General features: G+C 60.4%; 1 protein-coding gene across 1 annotated transcript in view; it reads left to right on the forward strand.

Moving 5' to 3' along the window:
• OBSL1 (obscurin like cytoskeletal adaptor 1) overlaps positions 1-26,264 on the forward strand; it is a 74,053-nt gene that overhangs the window by 28,789 nt on the left and 19,000 nt on the right. Inside the window, exons 10-16 of the mRNA XM_073306795.1 lie at positions 2,061-2,333; positions 4,817-5,089; positions 14,143-14,418; positions 15,105-15,377; positions 18,529-18,804; positions 19,253-19,528; positions 22,690-22,965. Coding sequence (XP_073162896.1) covers positions 2,061-2,333; positions 4,817-5,089; positions 14,143-14,418; positions 15,105-15,377; positions 18,529-18,804; positions 19,253-19,528; positions 22,690-22,965 — 1,923 coding nt within the window. The remainder of the gene's footprint in view (positions 1-2,060; positions 2,334-4,816; positions 5,090-14,142; positions 14,419-15,104; positions 15,378-18,528; positions 18,805-19,252; positions 19,529-22,689; positions 22,966-26,264) is intronic.

Genomic DNA, 26,264 nt, shown 5'->3' on the forward strand with positions numbered 1-26,264 from the left:
CCAAAAGGGCTAATGTGATCCTGGTGTAAGCGGGGAAATAGTCCCGCTATTGTGGGGAACTTTCCTGGCTTCTGCACTACCCCGGTGAAGTGGGCTAGCGAAAGGATCTGAGTCCTTTCTCCCACTTCCCTTACCCAGTGGCTTCCCTGCCCTTGAGGACTCCCCTTCCACTCTCCTGTCTGGCAGAGTCCTTGTAACCCCAACAAGGCTGGGCCCAGGATTCCTGGGGGGCTCGACCCCCAACCCTGCTGTGGTCACCTAGTTCAGGGGCTAGGGTGTCCCCATTCCGGGGTACGCTCTCTGCACTGGGCGCTTCCCTGACCCACTGACCATTACATACAAGTTAAAGCAAATGCAAGTTATTTAATCAACAATTAATTTTAAAAAGAATAAGGGAAAATGGGAAAGGTTAAAGGAAACACATCACCCCGCTCTGTGGCAGGGAACATCACAAACAGTGTCTCTGGATTGTCAGGGCAGTTCACAGTCTGCTCCTGGTAAGTCCCAGGCCTCCTGCTCAGGCCCTGGCTGTGCTGTAGGGATGCTGTGGGTTGGACACTCGCTCTGGTGGTGGCCACACGCTCTTGGGCTCTAAGTGGTAGGACCTTTCTTCCCAGTGTCGCCCCCGCCCTGTCGGGGTTACGATCCAAGCCTGGCCTGCAGAGCCCCTTGGCTGAGGCGTCTCCCTGTGCTGGCCCTGCTGCCCAGGGTCCCCCTCGCTCTCCCCAGCTGCTCACCACACCCAGCTCCAGACTGCTCCAGCCCCAGCTCCACCACTCGGTCTCTGCACGGCTGCTGCTGCTGCTGCTCTGCCTCCAGCCCCCTGGGCTGCTTCTCTGGCCCCTCTGGCTCTGGCTGCTGCAGCTCTGCTCCCAGGACAGAGGTCTGCTCTGCCGGCTGCTTCTGAGACTCTACTCCCAGCACTGACCTGCTTCCTGGGCTGCTTTTCTGGCCCCTCTGGCTCTGGTTGCTGCAGCGTTGCTCCCAGGACAGGGTCTGCTCTCTCTGGGCTGCTTTTCTGGTCCCTCTGGATCTGGCACAGCTCTGCTCCCCAGCTTAGCTTGGGACCCTACTTTCTCCTTAGCTCGGCCCCACTCTGTCTGACCCAGGCAAATCCCACTCACACGGAGGGGGGGAACTCCCTGGCCTCCTGACTCCCTGATTAGCCTGCCCACCCTGACATTCAGGCTGACCTGGAGCATTGGCCTCTCCCCATTGTTCCTGGGGACTGGCAGTCTCAGGGTCCTGATTCCCCATTGACCCTTCCCCCCTTTTAGTACTGGGAGCTAGCAACTAAAACACCCCCCTGAATGTTAGTAAGGGGGCCACAGTCCCCTCACACTGGGATGCATGAATGAGAATTTCAAGTAAGAGTAGAGAGGGTATTTTATCTCTGTATCTGGCTCTGGTGTGACCGGTGCTGGACCCTGCCCCCAGTTCTGGTGTTCACAGTTCAAGGGGGATGTTGATAAATGGGAGAGAGTTCAGAGAAAAGCCAAAAAAAGGAATAAAGGATTGGAAAACCACCCTTGTAGTCACAGAGTCAAGGAGCTCAGTTTACTAAGTTTAACAAGGAGAAGGTTATGGGATGACATGATCAGTCTGTAAGTACCTACGTGGGGAACAGAAGTTTGATCCTGGGCACTTCAGTCTAACACAGCAGGATCCAGTGGCTGGAAGTTGAAGCAAGAGAAATTGAGATGAGAAATACGGTGCAAGTTGTTAGCCGTGAGGGCAATTAACCATTGGAACCATTTACCACAAGTTGTGGTGTCCATCATTGGCAAGTTTTAAATCAAGGTAGGATGTTTTTCTAATAAATTTGCCCTGGTTCAACCAGGAATTAACTCAGGGGAGTCCGATGGCCTGTGTGACACGGGGGCAGAGCAGATGATCACTTTGGCCCCTTCTGTCTTATAACCTATCAATTGCATAAAGGATTCAACTTCATTTCCAGTCCCAAGCTCTGGGGTCTGGTGGCTGGCTGCTGCAAGGACTCGACAGAATTTGTAGATCAGTTACTTACATCTCTGCTGAGCCCGTCCTGTCTCCCTGCCCAGAGCCGCCCGTGAGGATCGTCAGCTCTAACGAGGACGCCGCACACACCTACCTGGCCTCGGAGCGCGTGGTGCTGACGTGCGAGCTGTCCCGTGCCGACGGCCCGGTGCAGTGGTACAAGGACGGGGTGGAGGTGGAGGAGGGCGACTGCCTACTCCTGGAGAGCGAGGGGCCCCATCGCAGGCTCGTCATCCCCTCGGCCCGGCCGCAGGACACGGGGGAGTTTGTGTGCGACGCGGGCGGCGACTCCGTCTTCTACAACATCACGGTGACAGGTCGGTGATGTCCCCTGGCCTCCCGGCGGGTGGGTCAGCAGCGCTCCCCCGTTACTCCAGCTGGCAGGTCGGTGATGTCCCCTGGCCTCCTGGCTGTTGGATCAACAGTGCTCCCCCGTTACCCCAGCTGGCAGGTCGGTGACACTCTGATCCCTGGCGGGTGGGTCAGCAGCGCTCCCCCGTTACCCCAGCTGGCAGGTCGGTGATGTCCCCTGGCCTCCCGGCGGGAGGGTCAGCAGCGTCCCCCCGTTACCCCAGCTGGCACGTCGGTGACACCCCTGATTCCTGGCGGGTGGGTCAGCAGCGCCCCCCGTTACCCCAGCTGGCAGGTCGGTGATGTCCCCTGGCCTCCTGGCTGTTGGATCAACAGTGCTCCCCCGTTACCCCAGCTGGCAGGTCGGTGACACCCCGATCCCTGGTGGGTGGGTCAGCAGCACTCCCCCGTTACCCCAGCTGGCAGGTCGGTGATGTCCCCTGGCCTCCCGGCGGGAGGGTCAGCAGCGTCCCTCCGTTACCCCAGCTGGCACGTCGGTGACACCCCTGATTCCTGGTGGGTGGGTCAGCAGCGCCCCCCGTTACCCCAGCTGGCAGGTCGGTGACACCCCTGGCCTCCTGGCTGTTGGATCAACAGTGCTCCCCCGTTACCCCAGCTGGCAGGTCGGTGACACCCCTGGTCTCCCGGCGGGTGGGTCAGCAGCGCTCCCCCGTTACTCCAGCTGGCACATCAGTGACACCCCTGATCCCTGGCGGGTGGGTCAGCAGTGCTCCCCTGTTACCCCAGCTGGCAGGTCAGTGACACCCCTGATCCCTGGCGGGTGGGTCAGCAGCGCCCCCCCGTTACCCCAGCTGGCAGGTCGGTGACACCCCGATCCCTGGCGGGTGGGTCAGCAGCGCTCCCCCGTTACCCCAGCTGGCAGGTCAGTGACAGCCCTGGCCCCCCAGTGGGTGGGTTAGCAGCGCTCCCCCGTTACCCCAGCTGGCAGGTCAGTGACACCCCGATCCCTGGCGGGTGGGTCAGTAGGGCTCCCCCGTTACCCCAGCTGGCAGGTCGGTGACACCCCGATCCCTGGCGGGTGGGTCAGCAGCGCTCCCCCGTTACCCCAGCTGGCAGGTCGGTGACACCCCTGATCCCTGGTGGGTGGGTCAGTAGGGCTCCCCCGTTACCCCAGCTGGCAGGTCGGTGACAGCCCTGGCCCCCCAGTGGGTGGGTTAGCAGCACTCCCCCGTTACCCCAGCTGGCAGGTCGGTGACACCCCTGATCCCTGGCGGGTGGGTCAGCAGCACTCCCCCGTTACCCCAGCTGGCAGGTCGGTGACACCCCGATCCCTGGTGGGTGGGTCAGTAGGGCTCCCCCGTTACCCCAGCTGGCAGGTCGGTGATGTCCCCTGGCCTCCCGGCGGATGGGTCAGCAGCGCTCCCCCGTTACCCCAGCTGGCAGGTCGGTGACACCCCTGATCCCTGGCGGGTGGGTCAGCAGCGCTCCCCCGTTACCCCCGCTGGCAGGTCAGTGACAGCCCTGGCCCCCCAGTGGGTGGGTTAGCAGCGCTCCCCTGATGGTTTCTTTCTGGCTGTATTTACTGGGCCAAAGCCTTGGGTCTCGTAAGAAAGATGGTGGTAGACGGTGGTCATTGGGGTCAGCACTGACTGCAAAGGGATGGAGTCCCCCGTACGGAGCCCCCACCCCGCTCCCTCCAGCACAGCGCCCCGTCCTGCTGCACAGGGGCACTGGGGTCAGTGCTGGCCAGGGCCGCCCAGAGGATTCAGGGGGCCTCGGCTCTTTGGCGGCGGGGCTCCTTCCGCTCCGGGTTGTTTCAGGGGACAGTCTTCGGGGCACTTTGCCGAAGACATGGAGCGGAAGGACCCCAAGAAGCGGCGGCGGGTCCTTCACTCCAGGTGTGTTCGGCGGCGCTGAAGGATGCACCGCCGAAGTGCCACCTAAAACTCTCGTGGGGGCCCCTGTGGGGCCCAGGGCCTGGGGCAAATTGCCCCATTTCCCTCCCCCCCCCCCCGGTGGCCCTGGCACTGACTGCCAGGGGAGAGCCCCCCTCATGGAGTCCCTGACCCCTCCCTGCAGCACAGCGCCCTCTAGTGCCATGCTGGGGCCAGCACTTACCGCCGGGGGAGAGCGCCCCCTGCTGAACTGCTGAACCCCCGCCCCCTCTCTGCAGCCCAGGGGTTGTGCCTTGCAGCCTCCCCTCCGTGAACTGCTCTAGCCCGGCTCTAGCGTGTGGGATTGGCGAGGTTGGCCCGCAGGAACGCCTGAGAGCACAGGGGCACGTCCTGTTGGGCCCGGGTGGGATGGTGCTGCTTTGTGGGAAGAGGGTCAGGTGTGACAGAGCCACGGGGAGCAACACCCTCTCTGATGTCCTGGAGAGGCTGGGCTCCCATCTCTCCTCCCCGTGCTGGGGAAATGGGCGGGCGGCTGGCTGTGAGTGACCCAGCCGGTAGCCGTTCTGCTGAGCCCATCCTGTCTCCCTGCCCAGAGCCGCCCGTGAGGATTGTCAGCTCTAACGAGGACGCCGCACACACCTACCTGGCCTCGGAGCGCGTGGTGCTGGCGTGCGAGCTGTCCCGTGCCGACGGCCCGGTGCAGTGGTACAAGGACGGGGTGGAGGTGGAGGAGGGCGACTGCCTACTCCTGGAGAGCGAGGGGCCCCATCGCAGGCTCGTCATCCCCTCGGCCCAGCCGCAGGACACGGGGGAGTTTGTGTGCGACGCGGGCGGCGACTCCGTCTTCTACAACATCACGGTGACAGGTCGGTGTCTGCTCCTCCCTGCCCCGGCTTCCCCCCGCTGAGCTGTCCCCCCTTTTCTTCACTGCTCCCGCCCCGCTCAAAGTGCCAGCAGCCCCCGTCATGGCCCAGGCCCCCCTCTGCTAGGTGTGGTACAAACACAGATCACAGGCAGTGCCTCCCAAAGGGGCTCACAGTCCGAGTGTGAGCCAGGAGACAGACGGACGGACAGGAGAACACACAGAAGCATGGGCAGCTTGATGGGCAGTGGCCACTGCTCACCAGCAGCCTACCGTCGTCACGTTGTTCGCAGGCCTCCCTGCAAAGGAGAGTTTGGAGGGGGTGTAATGAGGTCACCTTACGGCTCTTTCCAGGAGCGCTGCCCAGGCGGGAGGGGCAGCCGGGGCGGAAGCACAAAGGGGCTTGTTTGCACATGTAACCGGTGGGCCGTGGAGGCACCATGTGCCGATCGGAGGGAAGAGTTGACAGCCAGTGGGAGGTACGTGGGGAGAGGTCAGGAAGCGCCTTGGACGTGAGACAAGGAGCAACTTCCGTTTGGTGTGATGGAGAAGGAGGAGCCAGTGGGGAGAACCAAAGCAGGGGGAAATGGCCACAGTGACAGGCCAGGAAAATGACCATGGCAGCAGCAGCTGAGTGGGGCAGGATGCATTCGTCAGGGCCAGAGAGCAGGCTGTTGCAGTGGTAGAGAGACGAGAGGATGAGGCCTGGACACAAGGGTTAGCTGGGTGGGTGGGTAGGAAAGGCCATATTCTAGAGACGCTATCCAGGCCGAATCAGCCGGATTTGGCCACAGGTCTCTCCAGGGCCTCACATCCCAGCTAAGGCGAAGCCGATGCCTAGCTACGGGCCTGGATGCCTCCCACAGAGATGGAGAAGTAAGGCAGCCGGAGGGCTTGGGGCATGAAGAACCCATTGTAGCCATGTTGGATTCGAGCTGAGGGCTAGACATCCCCCAGGAGAGGTCAGATCCCACGCTGTGGAGATCTTAGTTTGGAGGGAAGAACTCAGCTGGGGAGTGGGAGTTGGGCTGTGAGCTGTCAGCACAGGAGGTGGGGTGGGAATTTGTGTTTGCAGATGAGATTACCCAGAGACATGATGGGGTGGGGGACCAAGGCCAGAGCCCTGTGGAACTCCCCCAGGAAGCTGGAGGGGGTGTGACACTTTTGGGGTTACCCAAGGTGACTCGCTACCCCCTGCTCACAGCGCGGGGGATCCTTGTCTGTGCCCACCAGGGGAAACTCGCCCCAAACGACTGCTGCTGGCTACATGAGCGCCCCCCTCCGGGCTCCGCGAGCCCCGCTCTTCCCTCTGCAGGCCAGCAATTGGCACCCGCAGCCCACGGCCCCCTGAGTGAGGCCTTGGGCAGCGCAGAGAACCTGTGGCTAAATCTCTGGAGATCATTACCCCCTGAGCTCGGCACAGGTCCTTCCAGCCTGTCTGTGCACCCCACTGCACACCCCCCCAATGCCCAGGCCTCAACTCCTGGCCCCCACAATGCACAGATTTGCTACCTCTGTGCAAGCAGGGCCCCCGTTCGCTAGCTCCCCTCCATTCAGCCCTCAGCACCCAGCACGTAGCCGGGGCTGCAGTAAAACCAAACAGGGGTTTTGACAAAGCTGCAGAGAGATTCAGACAGAAGCCAGGAGATGGGCTGGAAACACCTGGCTACAGACCAAACAAAAACACAACCTGCCATAGGCACCGACTCCATGGGTGCTCTGAGGCTGGAGCACCCACGGGGAAAAATGGCTGAGCATCCACTGGCAGCCCCCCTATCAGTGTGACGATGTGACGCAGCAGGGTGGGGGGAGTGTTGCCCTGGGAATGTGCCCTGGGGATGGGAGACCTGAGAGCCTGTCACCTGAGCCAGGAGGGGGAGGGGGAGGTGACACCTCTGCCCGGGAATGTGAACAGAGGCTGCAGGAGGGAGCCTGCGGAGGGGCGGGGTGGGGGGTGGCGGTGGTTTAGTTTCAGTTTGGGGCTGGGTGGAGGAACACAGGGAACCCCAGGGCTGGGGTCTAAGCTCCCTGCCCCCCAGAAGGACGTGACTGAGGGGTCCTGGGGGTACCCACAAGCTCTGTTGTGGACTGTGTTGCTGTTGTCCAATAAACCTTCTGTTTTACTGGCTGGCTGAGAGTCCCAGTGGATCCCAGGCAGAGGGGGGCAGGCCCCGGACTCCCCCACCCTCCGCGACAATCAGCACCTCCCCTCAGCACCTCCTGCTCGCTGGTGGGCCCTGCCAGTCAGCATCTCCCTCTCTCTCCCTGCACCTCCAGCCTGCCACGGTCAGCTGGAGGCTGGGGGGGGGGAGCAAGGACAAGGCATGCTCCGGAGACGGGGCAGGAAGAGGTGGGGTGGGACTTGGGGCAGAGGTGGGGGATCCAGCACCCCCCGCAAAGTCAGCGCCTGTGCAACCCGCAGTCCAGAGCTTGTACTACTTGTTAGAAAGTTGGAATTGTAAAAGGTTCAGAAAAGGGTGTCCCGGCGTCCCCGGGCCATGCTCTGGGGCTGCTCCCCACGAAGCCAGGCAGGACTCTGGGGAAGTCTCCTCTCGGGGAGCAGCCTGTCTGCAGGACACACAGCTCACCCGGCTTCCCCCTTCCTGGGTCTGACCTCAGAGCATTCAGCCTCCTCTGCCCCTCCGTGCGCTTCCCACAGCGAGTCCGCTCAGGCGGGGTCCTGGGGGGGCCAGAGGGTCCTGCCCCCCAACTTCGCAGTCAGACGGGACTCTCAGCCAGCCAGGGAAACAGAGGTTTATTAGACGACAGGGACATGGTCTAACACAGAGCTTGTAGGTGCAGAGAACAGGACCCCTCAGCTGGGTCCATTTTGGGGGGCAGTGAGCCAGACAACCCCGTCTGCCCTTCACTCCTCGTCCCCAGCCAGCCCCAAACTGAAACTCCCTCCAGCCCCCCCTCCTCTGGGCTTTGTCCCTTTCCTGGGCCAGGAGGGCACCAGATTCCTTTGTTCTCCAACCCTTTAGCTCTCACTTTGCAGGGCGGAAGGGCCCAGGCCATCAGTTGCCAGGAAACAGGGTGTCGGCCATTGTCTGTGTCCAGACCCCTGCACACACCTGCCCTCTAGGGCTCTGCAATGATCATACACCCTTATCCCTCCCCCTAGATACTTAAGAACTGCACAGGGGAAACTGAGGCACCCCCACAATGTTCAGAGGAAACATTAAGAACAGTCCCACTTCATCACATTTCTCCCCCCTTCGAGATTGAACTGAGCGGGGTCACTTTAGCCAGTAACCTGGTGAAATTCGAAGCCACCAGGGTTCCCATGGATGCCCCAGCATCTCTCCCATTCCTTGGTAGGAGTTACTCCAGGCCCTTCCAGTTTCACGCCCTCCCTTAGGTCGGGTGTGGTCGATAGCACTCGCAGGCCGCATGTGGGAAGGTTTATGCGGCCCGTGCCCTTTGGCCACCCCAAAACCCAAGGGGGTCAAACTGGGATTGGGTCTTCTCCCCAACAAGCTGGCGAAACACAGCCACTTGGTTATAGGATTGTTTAACTTTCTTAACCGCTTTCACTTCATCTGAGACCTTCTCAAAGCTCTCCACACTGGGTCTTTCAACAGGACGGTCAGTGGATCCATTCACAACAGAAAATTTCTGGCCATTAGGAACTGAAACTTTCTTGATTAAAAAGAAAAGGAGGACTTGTGGCACCTTAGAGACTAGCCAATTTATTTGAGCATAAGCTTTCGGGAGCTACAGCTCACTGCATTCCATTGAATGCATCCGATGAAGTGAGCTGTAGCTCACGAAAGCTCATGCTCAAATAAATTGGTTAGTCTCTAAGGTCCCACAAGTCCTCCTTTTCTTTTTGCGAATACAGACTAACACGGCTGTTACTCTGAAACCTTTCTTGATGAAATCACTTTCACACCCTTCAGTTGCCATAAACTGCTTGCAAAGACTCCATGAGGATTCCCTTCCCTAGGGCTTTTCTATGCAACAATTTACTCCTCACAGAAATTCTGCCCTTACCCTCTTCACCTAGGGCTTGCTCTAGAGGAACACTTTCCTGAGCAACAACAGACTCTTTCTGGGTCTCCCTTACATCCAGAATTACCTCTGGCCCATCCGGCGGATTCCTACACAATCCCCTTTCAGGCAAACTGTCTGACTTCCTAGATAAAAGGTTAGAAACATTCTCCTTTCCTTTGCCACACACAAGCTCAGGAATCTTTTCACACCCTCAGTAGGTAACACAATCAAATCATCTTCACGCTCTCCTTGTGCCCTGGCTAGGATCTCACCCTGATTAGTCAGAGTTGCGACACCCTTTCCCAACAACACACTAGCAACAGGCAAAATACAAGCACCAGAATTGCCTGGGCTCTGGGATTTTACATAGACACTAACTGGATGCAACCTAGTTACAGGGCCATTCTCCTGAGCAGACACAAACTTAGGGCCATTCCCTTCCTGGGCTTTAGCTGAATCCAGAACCAGCTCTGAGACAACTGCACGACCCTCAACCATCACAGGCTGAAAGGCCCTTTCTGTCTGCTCCGCAGACCAAGAAGAGCCGGACACACTTTCTCCTTTCCCAGACACACAGCTTGGGATCTCTTTCCCCTTGTCCCAGCACACAAGGCTGGTCACAGACAACTGCTTGGAGACTAGGGTAGCTCCCTCCATGGGCAAGTCAATACCCCTGACAGACACAGACACATTTCCTTCACTGTCCCAATTCTCCACACAGGTATAGAGGTTGGGGTCGGGAGTGGGAGCCTGTCCACCTCCCCACCCATCTGGCTGATGGAGTCTATGGCCTTGGGACCCAGCAAGGGAGCTAGACACCGGGTCTTTTCCGCAGGGTCGCCCTGGTTCAAATCTCCAGCCTGCTCAAAGGCAGTGAGGTGGCATCCACATCCCCCCCCTCCTTAACCAGGGGCAACAATTTAGTCTTGAGGTTCCCTGCGGAACTGGCCCCCCGGGGTCTATCCCCACTCACCCCGGGGAGGTCCCCTAGGCCTCTCCGCTCCCCCACCGCCAGTTCATGCTGCTGCTGCTTCTGCAGCTCTTTCTCGGGCTCTCGCTGTCTCTCACAGTCCTCTTGCTCTCTCGGACTCAGCTCCAATCCCGTCCGTCTCGATCCCCCGATGGGGAACCCAATTGTGAAGACCCTCGTCTGGTTGGGGACAGGAGTCTTGGGGGTGCCTGGCTCCCACTCCAGCTGCTCCCAGATCCTGCTATAGCCCCATTTGGGGTCAGGAATCTGTCCCTTAGAGCGGTCATCCTCCTCCAGCTGCACGATGAACTGTGCTTTGGTGAACTTTCCAATGCTCAACCCTCTCTTTCTGCACAGGGCTACAATGTCCTTCTTCAGGAGACGGTGACAGGCCATCACTCCGCTCTTCCCAAGTTGTTGTGGACTCACAGGCCTGTGTGCTCTCAGCTCCCCAGGGTCACCAGGGAGAACCCTTAGTGTGCCAGCCCTTCTCGAGGTCACCCCCTCTTTGCCAGGGTTGAGCTGCAGACTCCTCCGCTCCTGGGACTGCTCACTGCAATCCCCAGGGGAACCCTGTTACTGCAAAAGTCCTTCTTTCTGGTCACACACTCCCAGGGGTTAACCGCCCCCTGAAACCGTCTCTCTCTGACTCTTCAGCACACCTGGTCCGCGTCAATCCCCCTTCATTTTACTGCTCCCCAGTCACTTACTGCAGGAAGTGCCATCCACGGGGTGCAGTACATCCCACTTCTACCACCAGTTGTCACGGAGTCCCTGGGCGATGCTCTGGAACTGCTCCCCATGAAGCCAGTCAGGACTCTGGGGCAGTCGCCTTCCTGTGAGCAGCCTGTCTGCAGGACACACAGCTCACCCGGCTTCCACCTTCCTGGGCCTGACCTTGGAGCATTCAGCCTCCTCTGCCCCTCCGTGCGCTTCCCCCAGCGAGTCTGCTCAGCCAGGGCTCCTGGGGAAGCTAGAGGGTCCTGCCCCCCAACTTCACAGTCAGACGTGACTCTCAGCCAGCTAGTAACACAGAAGGTTTATTAGACGACAGGAACATGGTCTAACACAGAGCTTGTAGGTGCAGAGAACCGGACCCCTCAGCTGGGTCCATTTTGGGGGGCAGTGAGCCAGACAGCCATGTCTGCCCTTCACTCCATGTTTCCAACCAGCCCCAAACAGAAACTCCCTCCAGCCCCCCCTCCTCTGGGCTTTGTCCCTTTCCCAGGCCAGGAGGTCACCAGATTCCTTTGTTCTCCAACCCTTTAGCTCTCACCTTGCAGGGGGGGAAGGGCCAGGCCATCAGTTGCCAGGAAACAGGGTGTCGGCCATTCTCTGTGTCCAGACCCCTGCACACACCGGCCCTCTAGGGCTCTGCAACGATCATACACCCTTACCCCACCCCCTAGATACTTAAGAACTGCCTAGGGGAAACTGAGGCACCCCCACACTATTCAGAGGAAACATTAAGAACAGTCCCGCTTCGTCACAGAAGGCAACAAAAATTATTAGCAGTGTGGAATGGCTGCCTTATGAGGAGAGATTAATAAGACTGGGACTTTTCAGCTTGGAAAAGAGATGACTAAGGGGCGGATATGAGTGAGGTCTATAAAATCATGACTGGTGTGGAGAAAGTCAATAAGGAAGTGTTATTTACTCCTCCTAACAGAAGAACTAGGGGTCACCCAATGAAAGTACCAGGCAGCAGATTTAAAGAAACAAAAGGAAGTATTTCTTCACACACTGCACAGTCAACCTGTGGAACTCCTTGCCAGAGGATGTTGTGAAGGCCAAGATTATAACAGAGTTCAAAAAAGAACTAGATACGTTCATGGAGGACAGGTCCATCAATGGCTTTTAGCCAAGATGGGCAGGGATGGTGTCCCTAGCCTCTGTTTGCCAGAAGCTGGGAATGGGCAACAGGGGATGGATCACTGGGCAATTCCCTGTTCTGTTCATTCCCTCTGGGGCACCGGCATTGGCCACTGTCAGAAGACAGGATACTGGGCTAGATGGACCATTCGTCTGACCCAGTATGGCTGTTCTTATGTTGTTAAGCTCCTTTCCTGTCTGAGAAGGTGTTTCTCACCCACTGGCCCATCTGGCCAGTGCTGGGCCAGTCCAGAGAGCTGGGGTCCACACTTTTCATGAGACTCTCCCGCTGGCAGAGCATACAATCTCATGCCTTCTTTCTCCTGATGGCCCCCCTGTTCCAGGTCTTTTTCTTGGGCTCTTTAGTGCTGTGTTGAGGCCCAAGTCCCCACCTTGTCTGGCCTGTAAACTCTTGGCTGGGCTGGGGGGAAGGGTGTCAATTGTGCTCACTCGGAGCTCTGAGAACCTCCCCGCCCCGGCACTGTCTGGCCTTCAGCAGCTTTGGAACACAATCGTCTGCGGTACATATCTCTGGAAATACTTTTGTGATGGATCAGGGAGTGGGGAGGATTGACCTGGGGATGCTGCGGTGGAGTTTTACTGGGATTGTCAGCATTGGGGATGGGATAGCAGGGGAGGGCTTCACTGGAGGGATGATACCTGAGCCTGTAACCTGAGCCCAGGAAGGGGGTTGGGGCGAGGTGACACCTTTGGTCGGGGAAGCTGGACAAAGGCTGGAGGAGGAGCCGGGGGGAGGCTGGGGGAGACAGCTGGAGGGGGTTGGAGTTTGGAAGGAGACTGGGAAAACAGAGGGAGCCCCAGGGCTGGGACTAAGCTCCCTGCCCCCGAGATGGACATGACTGAGGGGGTCCTGTTGTCTGTACCTACAAGCTCTGATTTGGACTGTGTTCCTGTCGTCTAATAAACCTTCCGTTTTACTGGCTGGCTGAGAGTCACAGTGGATCGCAGGAAGTGAGGGGTGCAGGGCTCTGACTCCCCCACACTCTTTGACAACTTTCCATCCATCCACCCCACAATAGCTGTGGCTGCCAGCAAGGTCTTAGCCCGTCTGGACATGTCCCTGGGCACAGACTCAGAACTGTGCAATGCCCGGCTGTTGCCTGGGTCTGGAGGCTCCTCTGAAGGAGCGATTTAAGGGGGAGTAAGGGACCCAGAGAGGCCAGAATCAGGGAAGCCAAGAGGAGGAGCATGGCCAGTTGCGTGAAGGCGGCTGACAGACCGGGGAGGATGAAGATGGAGTGCTGGCCCTGAGCCTTGGTTAGAAGGGGTCACTGGCGATTTGAGCAAGAGCAGTTTCTGTGGCATGCCGGGGGCTGGCGGGTCCAGGAGGGAGCAGGAGGAGAGGAACTCCAGCCAGTGTGTGCAGGGAGCTTGGGGAGGAAGGGAGATGGGGCGATAGTCGGAGAGGCAAGTGGGGCAGGGTAGCTGTGATTGGCACTTCGTGTTGTGAGGGGAAGAGCCAGAGGAGAGTGAGAAACGGAGGGAGGAGGGGGGTTCAGGGAGACCAGGAGATGGGATTGGATGGGGTCCTGGGAACAAGTGGAGGGGCTAGAGGAGCAGAGCAGAGACTCTGTATGACTGGGGAGGAGGGGGGAGAGTTGTGGGAGGGGCAGGCGAGCTGAGGGGAGGGGGAAGCGCAGGTCACATTTCACCAACTTTCTCTTGGCAGAAATTGACAAGATCCTCTGGTCGCATGGCGAATGCTTCTCTCCAGGCTCCCCCCAGGTCACTGCCCCCTTCTGCTCTGCAGCCTCCCAGGCACCCTGCAACCCCTGCTAAGACACAGCTGCTGGGAGGATCCTCACCTATCTCCTCACTCTTCAGCCCCCTCCCTCCCGGCCTCCCTGCCCCGCTCTGCCCCCTCCCTCCTGGCTCGCCCACATGCCCCTTCCCCAGTTCCCTGCTTTCTGCCCCCCATTCCAGCCGGTCTGTCAGACCACCACCTCCTCTCCCCCGTTCACCCCGGGACTGCTGCCTGGGAGTCCTGTGGGCCCAGCCCTTGGCTGCTTGTCCCCCCAGCCTGGGAGTGCAGCCTGCAGGCCGTTAGTGTGTGTAGCAATGTCACCCCAGCCCGGTGCTCCTACAGCCTGCGGCTGTGAGCTCCGTGGGGCTGGGACCGCAGCCTCCTCTGGGCTTCAAAATAGCCCTACCCCTGAGGGTGCTGCCGCACTGGTGTGATAAAGAACCTGCTCTCTCAGCCCCGCAGGTGCGCATGGCCCCGGTGCCCGAGGCCCAGCGCCTCCGGGAGCTCCTGGCAGGGCTGCCCCTGCTCCTGGAGTGTGAGGTCTCCGCGCCCGACGCCCCTGTGCGGTGGCTCAAGGACGGGGAGGCTGTGCCCGCGGACGACGTCGTCGCCTTGCAGGCAGAGGGCTGCGCCAGGAGGCTGTGTATCCGCTCTGCCCGCCCCTCGGATGCCGGGACATACACGTGTGACGTGGGCGAGGATGCGCTGAGCTTCACAGTGACCGTGACTGGTGAGCTGGGGGCTGGGCGACGGTCCCCTCCCCAGGAGCAGGGTGAATGCCCACAGGCAGTGCTGGGGGGGCCGAAGCCTTACACTCAGACAGGAAGCTGGGTCTCTGCCCTGAGGTGCTGCCTGGCCTGGTGGTCAGTTACTCTGTGGGTCTGATCCTGTACCCAGCGCTGCCATTGCCTGGACCCCAGCTAGGGCAGCAGGCATGGCACAGGGGGCTTGCCAGTGAAGCGTCTGGGCTTGACGGTGCATTACCAGAGCTGGCAGTTGTCAGCCCCAGCAGGGCCTGGGCTCTGACTCCCGGTCCCCTGTGAGGGCAGCGGGGGACCAGCCTGCTGCCCAGCTCTGCCTTGAAGCTAAATGAAGACCCTCAGAGTCCTGAGCCCTGGCTCTCTCTGCCACGGGGGTGGCTTCAGGGAGCTGGGCCCTAGTGGAGGGAAGCAGCAGCTCCCTCCAGACATGGAGAATGCAAACGACTCTGCAGCTCCATCTAAAGCAGAATGAGCCACATCCCCGCCTGATGAGGGATGGTCAGTCCAGGCTCTGCATCGCCCCAGATAGCTACCCCCAGGATCACTTCCTCACCCTCTTCCTGGGCATCCTGCCTTGGAGGATGGGCGGGGTGGCTGGATGTGAGTGACCCAGGCGGCATCCTCTCTGCTGAGCCCGTCCTGTCTCCCTGCCCAGAGCCGCCCGTGAGGATCGTCAGCTCTAACGAGGACGCCGCACACACCTACCTGGCCTCGGAGCGCGTGGTGCTGGCGTGCGAGCTGTCCCGTGCCGACGGCCCGGTGCAGTGGTACAAGGACGGGGTGGAGGTGGAGGAGGGCGACTGCCTACTCCTGGAGCGCGAGGGGCCCCATCGCAGGCTCGTCATCCCCTCGGCCCGGCCACAGGACACGGGGGAGTTTGTGTGTGACGCGGGCGGCGACTCCGTCTTCTACAACATCATGGTGACAGGTGGGTGATGTCCCCTGGCCTCCCGGCGGGTGGGTCAGCAGCGCTCCCCCGTTACCCCAGCTGGCAGGTCAGTGACAGCCCCGGTCCCCTGGGGGGAGATGACAGGTGGGAAGGGCTCTCACCAGCACCCAGCCCCTGGCCCTCAGGGAGAGCCCTGCACCCCGTCAGCGCCTGGACTCTGGCCGTGAGGGGAGAGCCCTGCGCCCCGTCAGCACCCAGCCCCTGGCCCTCAGGGAGAGCCCTGCGCCCCGTCAGCACCTGGACTCTGGCCGTGAGGGGAGAGCCCTGCGCCCCGTCAATGCCCGGCCCCTGGCCGTGAGGGGAGAGCCCTGCGCCCCGTCAATACCCGGCCCCTGGCCGTGAGGGGAGAGCCCTGCGCCCCGTCAGCACCCGGCCCCTGGCCGTGAGGGGAGAGCCCTGCGCCCCGTCAGCACCCGGCCCCTGGCCGTGAGGGGAGAGCCCTGCGCCCCGTCAGCACCCGGCCCCTGGCCGTGAGGGGAGAGCCCTGCGCCCCGTCAGCGCCCGGCCCCTGGCCCTCAGGGAGAGCCTTGCACCCCATCAGTACCCGGCCCCTGGCCATGAGGAGAGAGCCCTGCGCCCCGTCAGCGCCCAGCCCCTGGCCGTGAGGGGAGAGCCCTGCGCCCCGTCAATGCCCGGCCCCTGGCCGTGAGGGGAGAGCCCTGCGCCCCGTCAATGCCCGGCCCCTGGCCGTGAGGTGAGAGCCCTGCGCCCCGTCAATACCCGGCCCCTGGCCGTGAGGGGAGAGCCTTGCGCCCCGTCAGCGCCCGGCCCCTGGCCCTCAGGGAGAGCCTTGCACCCCATCAGTACCCGGCCCCTGGCCATGAGGAGAGAGCCCTGCGCCCCGTCAGCGCCCGGCCCCTGGCCGTGAGGGGAGAGCCCTGCGCCCCGTCAGCGCCCGGCCCCTGGCCGTGAGGGGAGAGCCCTGCGCCCCGTCAGCGCCCGGCCCCTGGCCGTGAGGGGAGAGCCCTGCGCCCCGTCAGCGCCCGGCCCCTGGCCGTGAGGGGAGAGCCCTGCGCCCCGTCAGCGCCCGGCCCCTGGCCGTGAGGGGAGAGCCCTGCGCCCCGTCAGCGCCCGGCCCCTGGCCGTGAGGGGAGAGCCCTGCGCCCCGTCAGCGCCCGGCCCCTGGCCGTGAGGGGAGAGCCCTGCGCCCCGTCAGCGCCCGGCCCCTGGCCGTGAGGGGAGAGCCCTGCGCCCCGTCAGCGCCCGGCCCCTGGCCGTGAGGGGAGAGCCCTGCGCCCCGTCAGCGCCCGGCCACTGGTCCTCAGGGGAGAGCCCTGCGCCCTGTCAGCGCCCGGCCCCTGGCCGTGAGGGGAGAGCCCTGCGCCCCGTCAACGCCCGGCCCCTGGCCGTGAGGGGAGAGCCCTGCTCTCCGTCAGCGCCCGGCCCCTGGCCGTGAGGGGAGAGCCCTGCGCCCCGTCAGCGCCCGGCCACTGGTCCTCAGGGGAGAGCCCTGCGCCCCGTGAGCGCCCGGCCCCTGGCCGTGAGGGGAGAGCCCTGCGCCCCGTCAGCACCCGGCCCCTGGCCGTGAGGGGAGAGCCCTGCGCCCCGTCAGCACCCGGCCCCTGGCCATGAGGGGAGAGCCCTGCACCCCGTCAGCGCCCGGCCCCTGGCCGTGAGGGGAGAGCCCTGCGCCCCGTCAACGCCCGGCCCCTGGCCGTGAGGGGAGAGCCCTGCGCCCCGTCAGCGCCCGGCCCCTGGCCGTGAGGGGAGAGCCCTGCGCCCCATCAGCGCCCGGCCCCTGGCCGTGAGGGGAGAGCCCTGCGCCCCGTCAGCGCCCGGCCCCTTGCCCTGAGGGCAGAGCCCTGCGCCCCGTCAGCACCCGGCCCCTGGCCATGAGGGGAGAGCCCTGCGCCCCGTCAACGCCCGGCCCCTGGCCCTCAGGGAGAGCCCTGCGCCCCGTCAGCACCCGGCCCCTGGCCGTGAGGGGAGAGCCCTGCGCCCCGTCAGCGCCCGGCCCCTTGCCCTGAGGGCAGAGCCCTGCGCCCCGTCAGCGCCCGGTCCCTGGCCGTGAGGGGAGAGCCCTGCGCCCCGTCAGCACCCGGCCCCTGGCCGTGAGGGGAGAGCCCTGCGCCCTGTCAGCGCCCGGCCCCTGGCCGTGAGGGGAGAGCCCTGCGCCCCGTCAGCGCCCGGCCCCTGGCCGTGAGGGGAGAGCCCTGCGCCCCGTCAACGCCCGGCTCCTGTCCGTGAGGGGAGAGCCCTGTGCCCCGTCAGCGCCTGGCCCCTGGCCGTGAGGGGAGAGCCCTGTGCCCCGTCAGCGCCCGGCCCCTGGCCGTGAGGGGAGAGCCCTGCGCCCCGTCAGCGCCCAGCCCCTGGCCGTGACGGGAGAGCCCTGCGCCCCGTGAGCGCCCGGCTCCTGGCCGTGAGGGGAGAGCCCTGCATCCCGTCAACGCCCGGCTCCTGGCCGTGAGGGGAGAGCCCTGCGCCCCGTCAGCGCCCGGCCCCTGGCCGTGAGGGGAGAGCCCTGTGCCCCGTCAGCGCCCGGCCCCTGGCCGTGAGGGGAGAGCCCTGCGCTCTGTCAGCACCCGGCCCCTGGCCGTGAGGGGAGAGCCCTGCGCTCTGTCAGCACCCGGCCCCTGGCCGTGAGGGGAGAGCCCTGCGCCCCGTCAGCGCCCGGCCCTTGGCCGTGAGGGGAGAGCCCTGCGCCCCGTCAGCGCCCGGCCCTTGGCCGTGAGGGGAGAGCCCTGTGCCCCATCAGCGCCCGGCCCCTGGCCGTGAGGGGAGAGCCCTGCGCTCTGTCAGCACCCGGACCCTGCCCCTCAGTGAGAGCCCTGCGTCCCGTCAGTGCCCAGCCCACAATGGCCCTGGAAGAACTGGGGTCTGGGTCTGACAGAGGCTGTAACCCCTGTGCTCCGTGGGCAGCTGCTTCCCTACATGTAGCACAAGGCTGGCAGAGACTTTTCCTAATGACCATCAGGCTGCAGCCCCAGCACCCAGCCATATCTCCCAGAGCACCGGGGAGCCCAGGCCTCCTGATGGACACGGGCAGTGGCTGGGGGTCTCGCTAGAGCAGAGTGGGGCCCATGGGAGCAGGCAGGCTGGGGTTAGGTAAAGCAGACCCCCTGCCCTGCAGCGGGTAGAGATTGGGTCTCCCTGAGCCCATCATGTCCCTTCCGTTCGATGTGCCCGACAGAGCCCCCAGTGAGGATCCTGCACCCCCAGGAGCGCTCCCTGGAGCTGCGGGCTCTGGTGCTGCAGCGCCTGGAGCTGAGGTGTGAGCTGTCTAGTGCAGATGCCCAGGTGTGCTGGTTCAAGGACGGGCTGGAGGTGGATGAGACAGAGAACCTGCTGCTGCGGGCAGAGGGGGCCCAGCGCTGGCTGATTGTCCCACAGGCCCGGGCCGAGGATGCCGGCGAGTACATCTGTGAGACAAGGGACGAGTCTGTCTCCTTTGACATCAGGGTGTCAGGTGAGCGTGGGGGGCCAGGTAACGTGGGGCACAGCTTCCTCATCTCTGTGACATCTGCTCTGTGACTGTCCTCGATAAACTGAGCAAAGCTCTTCCCCTGCTCCGGATCCATCTCTCTCTCGGCTGCACTTGATGTCTCCTGGGTTCCCGCTCTGCTTATGGTCACGGAGTAGCTGGGGAGAGTGGCCCATACGTTTGCCAGTGGTGAGTTTCTGCTGTGCCGCTCCGTGTCATACACGTGCCCCGAGGCACAGCCATACGTGCTGTGTCTCCTCAGTCCCCAGGAGCCATCCCGTGATCTGCTCCCTCCAGCTCTTACACCCACCATTGCTCTGTCGTGGCGTGAAAGGAGAAAATGGCTGTGCCGGACATTGATTCAAACCAACAGGGCAGGGTGGGGCAGCATTGTCCCCTCGCTGCCTGGGCCAGCGCTGCCCTCTCCTTTCAGAGCCCCCGGTGAAGATCCTGCAGCCACGGCGAGCTCCCCCGACCCTGAAGGCTGTCCTGGGGGAGACGGTGACTCTGGCCTGCGAGCTCTCGCGCGGGAACATGCCAGTGCAGTGGGTTAAGGATGGCACCAGGCTGGAGGCTGGTGGCAGCCTGATCCTGGAGGAGGAGGGTGCCCATCGGCGGCTGGTCATCCCTGCAGCTGGAGTGGAGCATTCTGGGAAGTACGTCTGCGATGCGGCTGATGACACCAGGACGTTTACTGTCCAAGTGTGTGGTGAGTGAGAGGCTGGGGAGAGCCCAGAGACCTGAGTAGCTGCTTGGGGGTGGGCTGGTGACTGGCCCCAGGGAGCAGGGCAGTGCTGCGGGAAGCGAGTTTCCAGCAGCATGAGTTGGGCCTAGAACTGGCCCCTGGGTGGGGGCATTGGCACTGAAGGAGGTGCCTGATGTGACGAAGCGGGACTGTTCTTAATGTTTCCTCTGAATCGTGTGGGAATGCCTCAGTTTCCCCTAGGCAGTTCTTAAGCCTCTAGGGGGTGGGATAAGGGTGTATGATCATTGCAGAGCCCTAGAGGGCAGGTGTGTGCAGGGGTCTGGACACAGACAATGGCCGACACCCTGTTTCCTGGCCACTGATGGCCTGGGCCCTTCCGCCCTGCAAAGTGAGAGCTAAAGGGTTGGAGAACAAAGGAATCCGGTGCCCTCCTGGCCTGGGAAAGGGACAAAGCCCAGAGGAGGGGCTGGAGGGTGATGCAGTTTGGAGCTGGCTGGGGACATGGAGTGAAGGGCAGACGGGGTTGTCTGGCTCACTGGCCCCCCAAAATGGACCCAGCTGAGGGATCCTGTTCTCTGCACCTGCAAGCTCTGTGTTAGACCATGTTCCTGTCGTCTAATAAACCCTTCTGTTTTACTGGCTGGCTGAGAGTCACGTCTGACTGCGGAGTTGGGGGGCAGGACCCTCTGGCTTCCCCAGGACCCCGCCTGGGCGTACTCGCTGAGGGAAGCGCACAGAGGGGCAGAGGAGGCTGAATGCTCCGAGGTCAGACCCAGGAAGGTGGAAGCCGGGTGAGGTGTGTGTCCTGCAGACACTCTGCTCCCAGAGAGGAGACTTCCCCAGAGTCCTGACTGACTTCATGGGGAGCAGATCCAGAGCATCGCCCGGGGACTCCGTGACACCTTTGCAGCCAGATTCAGGCTATCAAGTGGTGTCCCCACAACCCTCTCTTGTCCCAGGCCGAGTCTGTTGCCCCCGCCTCACGCTGCCCCCTGAGAACCAGACTCGAGTCCCATGCGCAGGCCTGGGCATGCCTGTCGCTGCCTGTGTGGCAGCCGCATGCACCGGGGCACTGGTGTTCATGTGGGCTCTGCCCGTCTGCTCTGTTTCCAATGGCTAGTGTGTCCAGGGACAGTTGCTGCATCTGTGCACTCAGGCTCAGGGCTTGCGCCCCGGCATAGGCCCCACTGGGAGCACTTGGAGAGCCATGGTGAGTCTGTGGGGGGTCAGCAATGGGGTGGGGAAGGTGTCACGGACCCACAGGATGGGGGCCATGGCCCCCGCGTGGGGACAGGCTCTAGGAGGCCCCGTCAGTGGGCCATGCCCCCGAGGGGTCTCACTCTGCCTCCAGGGGAAGCCACGCGGCTTAACTGCCTCCTGGGGCTGGACCTCTGGGCAACAAGTCCCACGGAGACAGACCCTGAGAGAGAGGTGTACCATGTATGGCGGAGTCAGGTCCGATGCTCTGGAACTGCTTTGTACGAAGCCAGCAGGACCCTCCGGGCACGCTGCTGTTCAGGGCAAGGAGCCTCTTCGGCTAAGGCCTTCCTGGGACTGACCTTGGAGCAGTCAGCATCCCTGTTCACACCGTACACTTCCCCTTGGCGGGTCCACCTGGATGGGACCCCTGGAGAAGCCAGAGGGCCCTGCCCCCCAACTCCGCAGTCAGACGTGACTCTCAGCCAGCCGGTGAAACAGACGGATTATTAGTCAACAGGAGCACAGCGTAGAGCAGATCTTGTTAGCACAGGAATCAGTGACTTTCAGGCAAGTCCATCTTGGGGGGGACCCAGGCTGGATGCCCTGGACTCCCCACTCTCTGAGTCCTGCATAGCAGACTGCCCAGCTTCCAGCAACCTGACCTCAGACACACCCATCACCCTCCTGATCTTTGTCTTGCTTCCCAGACAAAGTGTCATCTGGTCGTACCCCCTCCTCGGTCTCAGGTTATGAAGGGCATCGTCCATTGCTTATGTGCAGGCGGCTGGAGCCAGCTCACCTGTCCCCAAGGACACATACCCTTATTCCCACCACCTAGGCATTGGTGCAGTATGCAGGGAAACTGAGGCACACAGTATTCATGCAAAACAGTAAGACTCACATAGGCTCACGTACAACATAATAAGGAGGAAAAATCCACAGTGTCACACCATCTTAGGGGTCAACGCCCGCTCCGCCAGCATCTGCAGGGGCACGCATCCAGTGCGGGCCGACAGCTGGGTTACTAGTCACCTGGATCCAGCACAGGGAGACCTTGGGGAGCCCAAAGCCCCATCCCTCTGTCACTCCAACTGACCTCCTCAGTCAGACTCCCCAGTGTACCCGCCACTACTTCCTGCATCCAACACAACTCCCCCCCCACCCCCCAGCCCTTTGTTCCCAAGCTGAGGGATGCGGCTCAGCCCCCTGCCCAGTGGTGGGGAGTGCAGATCTCTCTGAGTCATTGGTTGCTAGGCATCCGTGTCTGGGCAGTTGGATTTGCCATTGTCTTCTCCAGAGCTCCATTGATGTGGGACCTCAGGCCCCAGACAACTGGGAGCCCTTCACACCTGTCTCTTCCCCTGCTCCCAATAGGTAACAATGCAGCATATAGGGGAAACTGAGGCAGACACAGACTTGATAAAAATAGTACAGACAATTGCCACTTGGGCACAGCAGGCCAGTGGTGCAGTGCCCAATTTGCCAGAGCCCTGGCAGCTGAGCTGGTTGTCTCCTCCCAACCGGGAACCGAGGGGTGTGACATGAAACAGGCTAATTGCAGGCCCCTTCTGTCAGGATGCTCAGGGACCAGTTGTGCCCACCGTGGTCCCGGGGGGCCTGTGCTCAGAGCGGGCCGAGTCCTGGGCTTGTGTTGGAGTTTCCAGGCTGGAGTGGAGCAGGTCCCCTCTAATCTGGTGCCCGTCTCTGACAGCGAACAGCCCCAGGCACTTCTGGGGAAGGTACAACAACCCTGCCATGGGGGATGGGCCCAGGGGAATCTCCTTCTTATCCCCTACACTGGCGCGGGAAGGTTCAGTGCCCTTGTATATTGTGCAGTATCATGGGGGCTCTTGTCACTGTTGTGCATGCAAATATTGAACCCTTCTGATGCCTCCGTGAAACCTTGTGGCAGGGAGTTCCATAGGCTGGTTAATCCTACCTGCTGTTTGTCTTGGTTCTGCCAGACCCTCCCGTGACGATCCTGGGGCGGGGTGAGCTGCAGACCCACCGCCGCTGCCTGGCCGCGGAGGACCTGGTGCTGGAGGTGACGCTCTCCCATGCCCATGGAGAGGTGAAGTGGTACAAGGATGGTGAGAAGTTGCAGGACACGGGGCGCGTGCGTCTGGAGGAGGACGGGGCACGGCGTGCACTGGTCATTCTGGGCATGGAGAGCAAGGACGCAGGGGAGTATCTGTGTGACAGCCACGACGACAGCCTCATCTTCTGTGTCACCGTGGAAGGTACGGCTGAGCTGGCCCCACACCTGCTGGCCTGCCGCCGACTTCCCGTCCGGCGGGTGGGTGAGGGCCCTGCCTGGCATTGGGGAGCAATGCAGGAGCCGGGAAGCCCCTCTGGAGGGACAGGCCCTTTGCTGCTGGGCCACACAGAATGAGGGTGTGAGGAGCCTTATTCAATGGACTAATGGTCTGCGAAGGGGGTGCGTAGGGCGATAGGAAGGTGGGTGATGACACCACATGACTTAGGCTAGTTAAAATCAGAGGGGACTGAGGAAGGACAGAGGGCCCAGCCTGAGGGGAGGGGGCAGAGGGCCCAGCCAGGGGAGGGGGACGGGGCAGAGGGCCCAGCCAGGTGTGGGGTGGGGGCAGAGGGCCCAGCCAGGCAGGGAAGCGGGCTGCAGTGGGGGCAGGTGAAGTTCAGTGTGGGCAATGCAGGACACACCCACTGGAAGGACAGGTTTCAGAGTAACAGCCGGGTTAGTCTGTATCCGCAAAAAGAAAAGGAGGACTTGTGGCACCTTAGAGACTAACCAATTTATTTGAGCATAAGCTTTCGTGAGCTACAGCTCACTTCATCGGATGCATTCAGTGGAAAATACAGTGGGGAGATTTAAATACACAGAGAACATGAAGCAATGGGTGTTACCGTACACACTGTAAGGAGAGGTTTCAGAGTAACAGCCGTGTTAGTCGGTATTCGCAAAAAGAAAAGGAGTACTTGTGGCACCTTAGAGACTAACCAATTTATTAGAGCATGAGCTTTCGTGAGCTACAGCTCACTTCCTCAGATGCATATCGTGGAAACTGCAGCAGGCTTTATATATACACAGAGAATATGAAACAATACCTATTCCCACCCCACTGTCCTGCTGGTAATAGCTTATCTAAAGTGATTTCCAGCACAAATCCAGGTTTTCTCACCCTCCACCCCCCCACACAAATTCACTCTCCTGCTGGTGATAGCCCATCCAAAGTGACAACTCTTTACACAATGTGCATGACAATCAAGCTGGGCTATTTCCTGCACAAATCCAGGTTCTCACATCCCCCCCACCCCCATACACACACAAACTCACTCTCCTGCTGGTAATAGCTCATCCAAACTGACCACTCTTCAAGTTAAAATCCAAGTTAAACCAGAACATCTGGGGGGGGGGGTAGGAAAAAACAAGAGGAAACAGGCTACCTTGCATAATGACTTAGCCACTCCAAGTCTCTATTTAAGCCTAAATTAATAGTATCCAATTTGCAAATGAATTCCAATTCAGCAGTTTCTCGCTGGAGTCTGGATTTGAAGTTTTTTTGTTTTAAGATAGCGACCTTCATGTCTGTGATCGCGTGACCAGAGAGATTGAAGTGTTCTCCGACTGGTTTATGAATGTTATAATTCTTGACATCTGATTTGTGTCCATTTATTCTTTTACGTAGAGACTGTCCAGTTTGACCAATGTACATGGCAGAGGGGCATTGCTGGCACATGATGGCATATATCACATTGGTGGATGTGCAGGTGAACGAGCCTCTGATAGTGTGGCTGATGTTATTAGGCCCTGTGATGGTGTCCCCTGAATAGATATGTGGGCACAGTGGGCAACGGGCTTTGTTGCAAGGATAAGTTCCTGGGTTAGTGGTTCTGTTGTGTGGTATGTGGTTGTTGGTGAGTATTTGCTTCAGGTTGCGGGGCTGTCTGTAGGCAAGGACTGGCCTGTCTCCCAAGACTTGTGAGAGTGTTGGGTCATCCTTTAGGATAGGTTGTAGATCCTTAATAATGCGTTGGAGGGGTTTTAGTTGGGGGCTACACGATCCATCGTCTACAGCCAAGCTCTGCGATACAACCGCATTTGCTCCAACCCCTCAGACAGAGACAAACACCTACAAGATCTCTGTCAAGCTTTCTTACAACTACAATACCCACCTGCAGAAGTAAAGAAACAGATTGATAGAGCCAGAAGAGTTCCCAGAAGTTACCTACTACAGGACAGGCCTAACAAAGAAAATAACAGAACGCCACTAGCCGTCACCTTCAGCCCCCAACTAAAACCTCTCCAACACATTATTAAGGATCTACAACCTATCCTAAAGGATGACCCAACACTCTCACAAATCTTGGGAGACAGGCCAGTCCTTGCCTACAGACAGCCCCGCAACCTGAAGCAAATACTCACCAACAACCACATACCATACAACAGAACCACTAACCCAGGAACTTATCCTTGCAACAAAGCCCGTTGCCAACTGTGCCCACATATCTATTCAGGGGACACCATCACAGGGCCTAATAACATCAGCCACACTATCAGAGGCTCGTTCACCTGCACATCCACCAATGTGATATATGCCATCATGTGCCAGCAATGCCCCTCTGCCATGTACATTGGTCAAACTGGACAGTCTCTACGTAAAAGAATAAATGGACACAAATCAGATGTCAAGAATTATAACATTCATAAACCAGTCGGAGAACACTTCAATCTCTCTGGTCACGCGATCACAGACATGAAGGTTGCTATCTTAAAACAAAAAAACTTCAAATCCAGACTCCAGCGAGAAACTGCTGAATTGGAATTCATTTGCAAATTGGATACTATTAATTTAGGCTTAAATAGAGACTTGGAGTGGCTAAGTCATTATGCAAGGTAGCCTGTTTCCTCTTGTTTTTTCCTACCCCCCCCCCCAGATGTTCTGGTTTAACTTGGATTTTAACTTGAAGAGTGGTCAGTTTGGATGAGCTATTACCAGCAGGAGAGTGAGTTTGTGTGTGTATGGGGGTGGGGGGGATGTGAGAACCTGGATTTGTGCAGGAAATAGCCCAGCTTGATTGTCATGCACATTGTGTAAAGAGTTGTCACTTTGGATGGGCTATCACCAGCAGGAGAGTGAATTTGTGTGGGGGGGTGGAGGGTGAGAAAACCTGGATTTGTGCTGGAAATCACTTTAGATAAGCTATTACCAGCAGGACAGTGGGGTGGGAATAGGTATTGTTTCATATTCTCTGTGTATATATAAAGCCTGCTGCAGTTTCCACGATATGCATCTGAGGAAGTGAGCTGTAGCTCACGAAAGCTTATGCTCTAATAAATTGGTTAGTCTCTAAGGTACTGTAAGGAGAGTGATCAGGAAAGGTGAGCTATTACCAGCAGGAGGGAGGGGGGAGAGGAAGAAAACCTTTTGTAGTGATAATCAAGGTGGGCCATTTGGAAATGGCTCACCTTGATTATCACTACAAAGGTTCCCCCCCCATCCGCTCTCCTGCTGGTAATAGCTCATCTTAAGTGATCACTCTCCTTACAGTGTGTATTGTA

This window comes from Lepidochelys kempii, chromosome 11, assembly GCF_965140265.1.
Source record: "Lepidochelys kempii isolate rLepKem1 chromosome 11, rLepKem1.hap2, whole genome shotgun sequence".
Taxonomy (NCBI): Eukaryota; Metazoa; Chordata; order Testudines; family Cheloniidae; genus Lepidochelys; species Lepidochelys kempii.